General features: G+C 42.9%; 2 protein-coding genes across 2 annotated transcripts in view; one reads left to right on the forward strand and one right to left on the reverse strand.

The window, feature by feature from the left end:
• LOC148342466 (uncharacterized) overlaps positions 1–5,706 on the reverse strand; it is a 90,896-nt gene extending 85,190 nt beyond the window's left edge. The window contains exon 1 of the mRNA XM_088286388.1: positions 5,564–5,706. Within this exon, the coding sequence (XP_088142514.1) occupies positions 5,564–5,706 (143 nt within the window). The remainder of the gene's footprint in view (positions 1–5,563) is intronic.
• LOC148342459 (uncharacterized) overlaps positions 1–13,716 on the forward strand; it is a 299,864-nt gene that overhangs the window by 266,538 nt on the left and 19,610 nt on the right. The gene's annotated exons all lie outside the window — the stretch shown is intronic.

Raw genomic sequence — 13,716 nt, forward strand, 5'->3', positions numbered from 1 at the left:
GATGAATTTTAGTGGATAAAACACAAGGGATTACGTTTTTTTTAAAAAAAAATCAAGTACGTATTGGTCTTATTTATCAACTTTGTACTGGCTCGGTCAATGAACCTCAGGTGGCCCTGCACTGTTTTGTGCACGTGCGCATAGTTTCACTTCATCCAAACATTTAAAATACATTTAATGCATCCATCCAAGGTTGCACGGATCTCATCAGTGACGAAGCGCATGCTGCAAGGAATGCATCTGCATCTTTGGCTTACTATGGGCTTAAAAAGGGAGACCGTCACAATGCCCTTTTCCACCAACAAGCCCCGGAACATTTAGTTCTATCTCTTAATGCAAAATGAAATACTTGTAAACATATTTCACTTGAAGGATTCCTATTTTATCAATGACATTATGCTGCGATGGCCCCCATCAATAAGTTAGGGTCCAGCAACAGGTGTTCCATCAGACGCACACAATAGCCTGTGTGTGCTAACTTCAGCTCGCTTCCAGAAACGTCTGTGACTATGTCAGGAATGAAATCGGGCATCGGCCGCAACGTGCTTCCTTTTTAAATGCTCGTTTATCACTGTTGTGCTGCTAAAAGGGAGGTTTACATCGTAGGACGTAATTTTGTGAAATGCCCCCATGGTCCGGTCCAAGTTGGGGTCGCACGTATTGCTCCGTGTGCGGCAGGCACAAGTCAAGGTAGCACGGTAAAAACAATATAAGTCGAAGTCGCCCCCTGAGATTTGACTTGACCAAACCAAATGTGTATTTGTCTTTTTGTGTCATGCAGACGTCTGTGAAAACAATCTCCGTTCTGTGAAAGAGGAGCCAGACTGGACTCACATCAAAAAGGAGGAGGAGGAGGAGGAGATCAACAAGTCACCAGTGAACGTTGTCCCTATAAAGACTGAAGATGAAAACAAGGATGAGAGTGAGGACAAGGGAGGGGCGGAGCCTCCAAACAACAGCTCAAGTCATCACGTGACAACAGAAGATGATGAAGACCACTGGGGGCCATCACATAATGAGGACACATTATCAGACGCTCATGACGATGATGATACTAATGATGATGATGATAATGGGCAAACTAAAGATGAAAGGGCATGTGATGCTGACTCATTAACTTCAAAGTTGACTTTAAAACCGCACAAGAACACATAGAAAAAAACATTTTCTTGCTCAGTTTGTGGCAAAAGCTTTTCTTTAAAGTCATATTTAATAAAACACAAAACAATACACAGTGGAGAAAAACATTTTTCCTGCTCAGTTTGTAGGAAAAGTTTCACTCAAAAGGCACATTTAACAAGTCACGCAAGAACACACAGTGGAGAAACCCCTTTTTCCTGCTCAGTTTGTGGAAAGAGTTTCTATCGTAAGTCGCATTTAATAAAACACACAACAATACATAGTTGAGAAAAACCTTTTTCTTGCTCAGTTTGTAGCAAATGTTTCTCTCTAAAGTCTAATTTAACAAGCCACGCAAGAACACATAGTGGAGAAAAACCTTTTTCCTGCTCAGTTTGTAGGAAAAGTTTCACTCAAAAATCAACTTTAACCAATCATAAAAGAACACACGGTGGCGAAAAACCCTTTTCCTGCTCAGTTTGTGGAAAGAGTTTCTCTCGTAAGTCGCTTTTAACGAGCCACACAAGAACACACAGTGGAGAAAAACCTTTTTCATGCTCAGTTTGTGGCCAAAGCTTCTCTGTAAAGTCAAGTTTACAAAGCCACACCAGAACACACAATGGAGACAAGCCATTCAGTTGCAGCGTTTGTGCTAAAAAAATCTTCACTAAACATGGTGCTGAGAGACATCATTGTGCTGGTGAGAAAAGCAACGATCCTTGAAGCGTAAAAAAACGACCAAAACAAAAACTGAAGGAACTGACTCTTTGTAGTAAGATGTAAATGTGATTCAGAATAAAATATGATATATTGAATTTTGCAAAGCTTTTTTATTGACATTAAGCCAATGTGATCAGTTTCAGAATAACCATTATGTCTGAGTGATAATTTATTTTTTTGTGTGTTTACATCAAACTTGTAAAGGAAATTAATTGCCTTTGCCTGGAACAACATTTGTTAACGTTATGCTTTTCAGTTGTCTTTTTAATCGTACTTAATGGAAAAGGTGTGAGAAGAAACGGTGCTTATGAAATCGGTGCCTTCCACAATCATCAATAAAATCACTTGTTCCACTTGCTCAACTGGCCTTCATTACGCTGTGAAAAGGTGAAAAACAGATGTAAAAGTTGAACTATAAAAAGAACCAGAAAGAGAAACGCAAATCGTCTCAGTTTCTCTCAAAGGTTTTGGAATGTCAGGAGTTGGCAACTTGATGGTGACTGGAGTCAGTGTTTATTTGTCACCACGGAGGGGATGATCCGCATCACGCAGTTTGTTGCTGCTGCTGTCTGAATTGGAAAAGTACTGTAGTTTAATGAATATTGAAATGAATAATTAAATATTTAAGTAATAAAATAAACATTGAAATATTTTTGACAATTTAACATTTAAATAATAGTGAAAATTTTCAATTTAAAATTCACAACAATATACGTCCATCCATCCATTATTTATACCGCTTCTCCTCACGAGGGTCGCGGGGGGTGCTGGAGCCTATCCCAGCTATCTTTGGGCAGGAGGCGGGGGACACCCTGAACTGGTTGCCAGCCAATTGCAGGGCACACAGAGACGAACATCCATCTGCGCTCACACTCATACCTAGGGGCAATTTAGAGTGTTCAATCGGCATGCCATGCATGTTTTTGGAATGTGGGAGGAAACCGGAGTACCCGGAGGAAACCCACGCAGGCACGGGGAGGAATTAAATTAATAATAAATATAGAAACATTTACTAAATATTCAACAAATTGAATAGTCCAAATTTTCAAAGATAAAAAATAATGAATCAAATTTTAAGTATTAATTAATTAAATAAATAATTAAAATAATTGCACTCATATTTAAATGAACAAATATGTTGCTAAATATTCAAGATTGCAATAGAAAGTATTTAAAAATATTTATAGAATTCTTACATATTAAAAATTTTGAATACATATTGTAGTAATACATAAGCAAGTTTAAATATTTACATGAAAATCGAATTAAATACTGAATACTGAGGTAAAAAATTGTTAAGGAAAAAATACTTAAATATTGGAGTGAGTAGAAAATTAAATGAATAAACAACAAATACAACATGGAAAATATAATTTATCAACATTTGTCAAACCACAACGTTCTTTTTTGCATATTCTTAAATAATCTTAGTTTTTTTTCTCTTTTCCTTTTTTAGTTACTCAACAGTTCATTCCACGTGAAATATCCCATTGGAAGAAAAAATATCTCATGCAAAAAATAAAGAGCGACCTATTGTTTTTGAGGACAATAAAAGGCACCACAGCACTGGCGAAAAAGTCTGTAAAAAGGCAAAGGTGCAAACATGTTGACATTAAGAAGCACTTAATCACGTCAACTGTGAATAATAGGAAAATAGATTTGCAATGCAGTCCAAAAGATAACATGGTGGCAGATAACAAAACCGGCAACAAGTTCATGTTACATTTTCCTGCTCAGTTTGTGGCAAAAGCTTTTCTGGAAAGTCAAATTTATTAAAACACACAACAACATATAACATATAACAAGTCACGCAAGAACACACAGTGGAGCAAAACCTTTTTCCTGCTCAGTTTGTGGCAAGAGTTTCTCTCAAAAGGCAAATTTAATAAAACACAACAATCCACAGTGGAGAAAAGCCTTTTTCTTGCTCAGTTTGTGGAAAATGCTTCTCTCAAAAGGCAAATTTAATAAAACACAACAATCCACAGTGGAGAAAAACCCTTTTCATGCTCAGTTTGTGAAAAATGCTTCTCTGTAAAGTCAAATTTAACAACCCACACAAGAACACAAAGTGGAGACAAGCCATTCAGTTGCAGCGTTTGTGCTAAAAAATTCTTTTCTAAAAAGGGTGCTGAGAGACACGATTGTGATGGTGAGAAAAGCAGCGATCCTTGAAGCTTCAAAAAAGACAAAAACCTGAAGGAACTGACTCTTCGTGGTACGATGTAAATGTGATTTTGAATAAAATATGCTAAATTTCATTTTGCACAGCTCTTTTATTGACACTAAGCCAATGTGATCAGTGCCAGAAGAACCAATGTGTCTGAGTGATGATGATCTTTTTTGTTTTTACATCAAACATTATCAATTAAATTAATTGCCTCTGCCTGGAACATTTGTTAACTTTATGCTTTTTAGTTGTCTTTTTAATCGCACCTAATGGAAAATGTGTGAGAAGAAACGGTGCTTATGAAATCGGGGCCTTCCACAATCATCAATAAAATCACTTGTTCAACTGGCCTTTTTTTCTGAGCCTTTGTGTTAGTGGAGTCAATTCAAAGTCTAATATCAAAAACAATGTCAGTGTGAAAATATAAAAAGGTCGGTTTCTGATTGCCAAACTTACATTTATGAATAAAAACTTAGCCCTAAATATGAGCAAATAATTTATGAAAAACGCATCTTCAGCACCACTTTTCTAAAAGAAACAGACAACAACATTTTCCCACTTTAAAGAAAAGTCTTGATAAAGAAATAAACTGACAAATTTATTGAAGTCCTTCCAAAATGTCCTTGAGTATGAGCCGATCCAAAACGGGTGTTCCACAAAAAGAGCAACTCTTCCGGCTTCTCTCTCCTCTTGGGTACAAAACACAATTTTACGCTTACGATGCAAACTGTGCCACAATTATTAACCAATCAGGAGTCGGACACTCGGGCTGATTCTGATTGGCTGTTTACTGTCCAATCGCGTTTTACAACAGCTCGCCGTCCGGGAAGACTCAAAAACACAGTCGAAAGAAGGGTCTTCTGCAATCTAACATGCTGCTCTTATTGTTTTTGTAATAATTCATTTTTTTTGTTTTCGAATATATATATATATATATATATATATATATATATATATTTTTTTTTTTTTTTTTATTTATTTTTTTATTTATTTTTTTTAGAGCTGTACGTGAATTTGGGGGGTTTCACCGGAGCGCGTCATCCAAACAGTCACTGGAATCAAAGAGTGTGAACCGACACAGGGATAGAAAACAAAGTAGCTTTAATAGCACTGCAATCAATTCAACAGAGCTCAATAACGCTCTTTCATTCTGGCGCATACACGATGACGAAAAGTGTAGCAATCGCGCATCCGCAGCTAACGGCTAACGGACTCGGTCTCTTTTAGAACCGCTTAGCTGTCGAACAATATGCCCGACATAAATTAATTAAATACAAGGACCCATTAGCTGCCTGAAAACAAGCCTGTTGTTAAATACGCAAATTAAACAGCAAACCAATATCTGTATAAACAGAGCAGTAATGAGGAATTTGAAATGAAAACAGGGAAAATGGCAGAATTTCAATTTGTTTTATTTTAAAATGTACAACGCACGCCGGCCTCCATTGAGACGGAAAAATTCTGGTGCTACGAGCCGTTTCGTCCAGTGCGTGTCCGCGGAGGGTGCTTGTTAGCGGCCTCACTGCTACGTACGCCCACTTCCCTTGCTGCTACTGGCCGTTTTGTCCCGATGGGTGCTTGGCCGCGGTGGGGGCGTGTCCACAGAGGGTGCTTGTTAGCGGCTTTACTGCTACGTACGCCCGCCTCCCATGCGACGGAGGTCTCATGTACAAGAGCTCCGGGCCATTTCGTCCCATGCTTTTTCTACATCCAATACAATATTTTATTTCATCAATGCAAAAACGGGGGTTCTACTCATACTGATTAGCAGTTTCTCAATGACGGACTGTTCTGCATGATGTCAGTAACTGGGAGGCGCACGCCCTCGAGGACGGCCACCCGGCACAGCTGTGTGGTGGTGACACTATTGGACGGGTGACTGGCGGAAGCTTCAATCCATTCGCGTCTCGCCCTGTCTCCCATAAAAGCTCACTAACTTAATCCCTCATCTTATTTTACAAATGCCCCCCGCGAGCCGTCACCTTATTGTGGTGGAGGGGTTTGCGTGTCCCAATGATCCTAGGAGCTAAGTTGTCGGGGGCTTTTGCCCCTGGTAGGGTCACCCATGGCAAACAGGTCCTCGGTGAGGGTCCAGACAAAGCACGGCTCACCAAAACCCCTTATGAAGTTTAAAATAATTGGACCACGTTCTCCCTTGCCCGGACGCGGGTCACCGGGGCCCCCCTCTGGAGCCAGGCCTGGAGATGGGGCTCGTCGGCGAGCGCCTGGTGGCCGGGCCTACACCCATGGGGCTCGGCCGGGCACAGCCCAAAAAGGCAACGTGGGTCCCCCTTCCCATGGGCTCACCACTTGTGGGAGGGGCCAAAGGGGTCGGGTGCAGTGTGAGTCGGGCGGCAGCAAGAGGCAGGGACCTTGGCGCTCGGATCCCCGGCTACAGAAACTGGCTCTTGGGACATGGAATGTCACCTCTCTGGCGGGGAAGGAGCCTGAGCTGGTGTGCGAGGCAGAGAAATTCCGACTAGATATAGTCGGGCTCACCTCCACACACAGCTTAGGCTCTGGAACCAGTCCTCTTGAGAGGGGTTGGACACTCTTCCACTCTGGAGTTGCCCAAGGTGAGAGACGCCGAGCAGGTGTGGGCATACTTATTGCCCCCCGGCTTGGCGCCAGTACAATGGGGTTCACCCTGGTAGACGAGAGGGTAGCCTCCCTCCGACTCAAGGTAGGGGGACGGGTGCTGACTGTTGTTTGCGCTTAGGCACCAAACAGCAGTTCAGAGTACCCACCCTTTTTGGAGTCTTTGGAGGGTGTGCTAGAGAGCGTTCCCCCTGGAGACTCCCTCGTTCTGCTAGGGGACTTCAATGCTCACGTGGGTAACGACAGTGAGACCTGGAAGGGCGTGATTGGAAGGAATGGCCCCCCCCAATCTGAACCCAAGCGGTGTTCTGTTACTAGACTTCTGTGCTCGTCATGGATTGTCGATAACGAACACCATGTTCAAGCATAAGGGTGTCCATATGTGCACTTGGCACCAGGACACCCTAGGCCACAGTTCGATGATCGACTTTGTAGTCGTGTCAACGGATTTGCGGCCGCATGTTTTGGACACTCGGGTGAAGAGAGGGGCGGAGCTGTCAACTGATCACCACCTGGTGGTGAGTTGGCTCCGAGGTTGGGGTACGATGCCGGTCCGACCCGGCAGACCCAAGGGTATTGTGAGGGTCTCCTGGGAAGGCTTGGCAGAATCCCCTGTCAGAAAGAGTTTCAACTCCCACCAGAACTTTGACAACGTACCGGCGGAGGCGGGGGACATTGAGTCTGAGTGGACCATGTTTCGTGCCTCCATTGTTGAGGCAGCCGATGGAAGCTGTGGACATAAGGTGGTCAGTGCCTGTCATGGCGGCAACCCCCGAACGCGCTGGTGGACACCGGCGGTAAGGGATGCTGTCAGGCTGAAGAAAGAGTCCTATCGGGCCTTTCTGGCCTGTGGACTCCGGAGGCAGCTGACAGGTACCGACTGGCCAAGCGAAATACAGCTTCGGGCGTGGGAGGAGTTCGGTGAGGCCATGGAAAACGACTTCCAGACGGCTTCGAAGAAATTCTGGTCCACCATCCGTCGTCTCAGGAGAGGGAAGCAGTGCACCATCAACACTATTTATAGTGGAGATGGGGTGCTGCTGACCTCGACTCGGGACGTTGTGAGTCGGTGGGGAGAATACTTCGAAGACCTCCTCAATTGTACCGACATGCCTTCCATTGCGGAAGCAGAGCCTGAGGACTCCGTGGTGGACTCATCTATCTCAGGGGCTGAAGTAACCGAGGTGGTTAACAAGCTCCTCGGTGGAAAGGCCCCGGGGGTGGATGAGATCCGCCCGGAGTTTCTTAGGGCTCTGGATGTTGTGGGGCTGTCATGGTTGACACGCCTCTACAACATTGCATGGACATCGCGGACAGTGCCTCTGGATTGGCAGACCGGGGTGGTGGTCCCCCTTTTTAAGAAGGGGGACCGGAGGGTGTGTTCCAATTATAGAGGAATCACACTTCTCAGCCTCCCTGGTAAGGTCTACTCAGGGGAGAGGAGGGTCTGTCGGGAGGTTGAATCTCAGATCCGAGAGGAGCAGTGCGGTTTTCGTCCTGGCCGTGGAACAGTGGACCAGCTCTACACTCTCTACACGGTCCTTGAGGGTTCATGGGAGTGCGCCCAGCCAGTCTACATGTGTTTTGTGGACTTGGAGAAGGCGTTCAACCGTGTCCCACGGGGAGTTCTGTGGAGCGTGCTTCGGGAGTACGGGGTACCGAGCCCCTTGATATGGGCAGTTGGGTCCTTGTACCACCGATGTCAGAGTTTGGTCCGCATTGCCGGCAGTAAGTCGGATTCGTTTCCAGTGAGGGTTGGACTCCGCCAAGGCTGCCCTATGTCACAGATTCGGTTCATAACTTTTATGGACAGAATTTCTAGGCGCAGTCGAGGCGATGAGGGGATTCGGTTTGGTGACCGCAGTATTTCCTCTCTGCTTTTTGCAGAATATGTGGTACTGTTGGCTTCGTCAAGGCGTGATCTCCGACTTTCATTGGAGCGGTTCGCAGCTGAGAGTGAAGCGGTTGGGATGAAGATCAGCGCCTCTAAATCTGAGACCATGGTTCTCAGTCGGAAAAGGGTGTAATGCCCTCTCCAGGTTGGGGAGGAGATCCTGCCCCAAGTGGAGGAGTTTAAGTATCTTGGGGTCTTGTTTACGAGTGAGGGGAGGATGGAGCGAGAGATCGACAGGCGGATGGGTGCAGCCTCCGCTGTGATGCGGACGCTGTATCGGTCTGTCGTGGTGAAGAGGGAGCTGAGCCAAAAGGCGAAGCTCTCGATTAACCGGTCGATCTTCGTTCCTACCCTCACCTATGGTCACGAGCTGTGGGTCGCGACCGAAAAAACAAGATCTCGGATACAAGCGGCCGGAACGAGTTTCCTCCGCAGGGTGTCTGGGCTCTACCTTAGAGATAGGGTGAGAAGCTCGGCCATCCGGGAGGGACTCAGTGTCGAGCCGCTGTTCCTCCACATAGAGAGGAGCCAGATGAGGTGGCTCGGGCATCTGTTTAGGATGCCTCCTGGGTGCCTCCCTGGTGAGGTGTTCCGGGCATGTCCCACCGGCAGGAGGCCCAGAGGACGACCCAGGACACGGTGGAGAGACTACGTCTCCGGCTGGTCTGGGAACGCCTGGGCATCCCTCCGGCAGAGCTGGAAGATGTGGCTGGGGAGCGGGAAGTCTGGGCTTCCCTGCTGCACCGCGACCCGACCCCGGATAAGCGGCAGATAATGGATGGATGGATGGATAATGAAGGCAACTTGAGCAAGTGGAACAAGTGATTTTATTGATGATTGTGGGAGGCACCGATTTCATCAGCACAGTTTCTTCTCACACCTTTTCCATTAACTACGATTAAAAAGACAACTGAAAAGCATAATGTTAACAAATGTTGTTCTAGGCAAAGGTAATTAATTTCAGTGATAATGTTTGATATGAAAACAAACAAAAAAAACAATTATCACTCAGACACGTTGGTTCTTCTGGCACTGATCACATTGGCTTAGTGTCAATAAAAAAGCTTTGCAAAATTCAATTTATCATATTTTATTCAAAATCACATTTACATCTTACCACAAAGAGTCAGTTCCTTCAGTTTTTTGTTGTCTTTTTTTAAGCTTCAAGGATCGCTGAAATTCTCACCAGCACAATTGTGTCTCTCAGCACCCTTTTTAGAAAATAATTTTTTAGCACAAACGCTGCAACTGAATGGCTTGTCTCCATTGTGTGTTCTTGTGTGGCTCGTTAAATGCGACTTACGATAGAAACTCTTTCCACAAACTGAGCAGGAAAAGGGTTTTTTGCAGTGTGTATTCTTGTGTGTTCTGTTAATCGTGACTTTTGAGAGAAACTTTTCCTCCAAACTGAGCAGAAAAAGGTTTTTCTCCACTGTGTGTTCTTGCGTGCCTTGTTAAATGAGAATTTTGGGAGAAGCTTTTACCACAAACTGAGCAAGAAAAAGGTTTTTCACCACTGTGTGTTCTTGTGTGTGCTATTAACCTTGCCTTTTGAGGGAAGCATTTTCCACAAACTGAGCAGGAAAAGGGTTTTTCTCCACTGTGTGTTCTTGTGTGGGTTGTTAAATGGCCCTTTTGAGAGAAACTCTTGCCACAAACTGAGCAAGAAAAAGGTTTTTCTCCACTGTGCATTCTTGTGTGGATTGTTAAATGAAACTTTTGAGAGAAGCTTTTGCCACACACTGAGCAAGAAAAAGGTTTTTCTCCACTGTGCGTTCTTGTGTGCCTTACTAAATTAGACTTTTGAGAGAAGCATTTCCCACAAAATGAGCAAGAAAAAGGTTTTTCACCACTGTGTGTTTTTCTGTGCCCTTTTAAAAACAGATTTGAAGTGAATGAGTCAGTGTGACATGCCCTTTCACCTTTAGCTTGCCCATCATCATCATCGTCATGAGCGTCTGATGATGTGTCCTTATTATGTGCTTGTGATGGCCCCCAGTGGTCTTCATCAACTTCTTTTGTCACGTGATGACTTGACCTGCTGCTTGTAGGCTCCGCCCCTCTTTTGTCCTCATTCTCATCTTCAGTCTTTATGGGGAGAATGTTCACTGGTGACTTATTGATCTCCTCCTCCTCCTCCTTTTTGATGTGAGTCAAGTCTGGCTCCACTTTCACAGAACGGAGATTGTTTTCACAGACGTCTGCAGGACACAAAAAGACAAACACACATTTTGTTTGGTCAAGTCAAAGCTCATGCGGCGACTTTGTCTTATATTGTTTCCACCGTGCTACCTTGACTTGTTCCTGCCGCACACGGTGCAATGTGTGCGACCCCGATTTGGACCAGACCATGGGGGCATTTCACAAAATTACGTCCTACGATGTAAACCTCCCTTTCCTAGCAGCACAACAGTGATAAACGAGTATTTAAAAAGGAAGCACGTTTGCGGCTTGATGCCCGATTTCATTCCTGACATAGTCACAGACGTTTCTGGAAGCGAGCTGAAGTTAGCACACACAGGCTATTGTGTGCGTCTGATGGAACACCTGTTGTGGGACCCTAACTTATTAATGGGGGCCACTGGGGGCCATCGCAACATAATGTCATTGATAGAATAGAAATCCTTCAAGTGAAATACAAGTATTTCTTTTTGCATTTAGAGATAGTTTCATCGTGGGTATCGTATTTTGGCGACCATCAGCCGCACTTTAAAGTCCTAAATCTTCCCCAAAACAAACGAGTCTCCTTGTAATGCGACACGCCTATTATATGGACTGAGCAACTCACTCGACCATCGGGCATGTTCCCCTTGAGGTATTTCAGAGTGCATGTTAGCACACCCTGCCAGCCAAAATCTGAGACATCTTTGCTTCAAATTGACTGTGACATATATATTATGTGAATACGTTCTTTGGCTGATGGTGCAGGAGAAAGCTGGACAAAATGGCAGCTGTCCACGATGTTGTAGTCTGTCTTATCATTCATGTTATTGCAAGCAAGATACATCACAGGTTTAGACAACAGACTGCAAAAAAATAAATGAAAACACACTGCCCAAAGCACACCACTCACATTTCTCTAACCAGCCATCTGATTGGCTGAGGCTCCCGGAATGCATCAGTACTGTTTTTGTGTTCTTTTTATTTCTTATGAGGATATGAATGGCATGAGAGATGCATGTTTTGTGATAATTTTATTTCTTTGTTTCATTGTTTGCTTGTAAGATGTTCAGAGATATTTTTGGTTTTGATTTGAAACCATGACTCTATGGTGTGGTGACCAGTGAAATCCCTCCCCTGACAATCTCAACAAATCCGCACTTGATCTCTGTGCATCTATTTGTTAGACGAGACGAATGAAAGATTGCGTCGTTTTTTAAAGTAGCGCTGAATGGATCCCCTGCTTGAAAACGGCAGTCTGTTCGGCACGAAAGCGGAAGAACAGGACACCCCCCGCTGTGACAACATTGGCTGCTGGCCGTGTGGGGCACTGTCATCAACTCACCGACAGATGTCACCATTTGCGATGCAAATCATTGTTATATTCTTCTAAACATCGGAAAAACTTAAGATTTAAACCGTATGCAAATGAACAAACATTTTAGTTCCCAAACATGAACTTGACAGATGAATTAAACTTAACTTTTGTTGCTGGTTTTGTTGAAACATCTGCCACCATGTTGTCGGTTGGACAGTATTCCAAATGTCATGCCATGTCATTATCCACACCGCTTTTCCTGTACTGGGTCGCGGGAGGGTGCCGGAGCTGACGTGATAAAGTTTTTCTTAATGTCAACATATTTGCACCTTTGCCTTTTTACAGGCTTTTTCGCCAGTGCGATGGTGCCTTGATTGTCCTCAAAAACAATTAGTCGCTCTTTATTTTTTGCATGAGATATTTTATTATCTCCCAAGGGGATATTTCACATGGATTGAGCTCTTAAGTAACTAAAAAAGTAAAAGAAAAAAATAATTAAGGTTCTTTAAGAATATGAATACGCAAGAAAGAAATTTCTCAGATCAACATTTCACATTGTCGTTTGTCAAATGTTGATAAATTGTATTTTTCATTAGGGATTTGTCTGTTGTTTTTCATTTATTTGCACGTCACTATTTAAGTATTTTTTTCTTTTACTATTCTTTACCTCTATCAGCATTTAATTCGATTTTCATGGAATTATTTAAGCTTGCTTATGTAATACTACAATATTTATTCAATTTTTTTAATCCATAAAAATTATTTCAATATTTTTTTAATTATTTTTATTTAAATCTTGAATATTTGTCAACATATTTGTTCATTTAAATATGTGTGCAATTATTTTATTTATTTATTGCATTAATCAATACTTAAAATTTCATTAATTATTTTTTATCTTTCAAAATTCGTTCTATATTTATTATGAATGTAATTAACTCTGTATGTGGTTGTGAATTTTAAATTGAAATATGTCGTTGTTTTATTATGTAAATGTTAGAGTGTTAAAAAATATTTCGGTATTTATTTAGGTACTTAAATATTTAATTATTCATTTCAGTATTCATTAAATTACGGTGATTCACTTTTGCAATTCAGACGCGCAGCAACGAACTGCGTAATGCGGATCCTCTCCTCCGTGGTGACGAAAAAAAAGAAGCGGGAAGATTTACGAAAGCAGGAACGGACCGTGTAACAGCAGAGCGATAAATACATTGTGTTCAGGAGGCGCACACGATATTTGTGCCTTTCTTCATTTTTACTTTGTTTATTAATGTACATTGTTTGCATTGGCCTCAAGGACTCATTCGGCGTGTATGTATTTGTAGTTTTCACTGTGTCACGTGATTTCCTAAAGCCATCAAAGGAAGAGAAATAAAAAAAGAAAATCTGGACATCAGTCTGAATCGTGGCCTTTTCGCTGGACCGGTGTAGCTACACTCTTGACATTCCAAAATCTTTGAGAGAAACTTAGACTACTTGCATTTATCTTTCTTGTTCTATTTAAAGTTCAACTTCTAGTTCAGTTTTTCACCTTTTCACAGCGTAATGAAGGCCAGTTGAGCAAGTGGAACAAGTGATTTTATTGATGATCGTGGAAGGCACCGATTTCATAAGCACCGTTTCTTCTCACACCTTTTCCATTAGGTACGATTTAAAAGACAACTGAAAAGCATAATGTTAACAAATGTTCTTCCAAGCAAAGGCAATTAATTTTATTTATGTTTGATATAAAGC

The sequence above is a fragment of the Idiotropiscis lumnitzeri genome, chromosome 2, assembly GCF_059441095.1.
Source record: "Idiotropiscis lumnitzeri isolate Australia: NSW breed Sydney's pygmy pipehorse chromosome 2, RoL_Ilum_1.0, whole genome shotgun sequence".
NCBI classification, from domain to species: Eukaryota; Metazoa; Chordata; class Actinopteri; order Syngnathiformes; family Syngnathidae; genus Idiotropiscis; species Idiotropiscis lumnitzeri.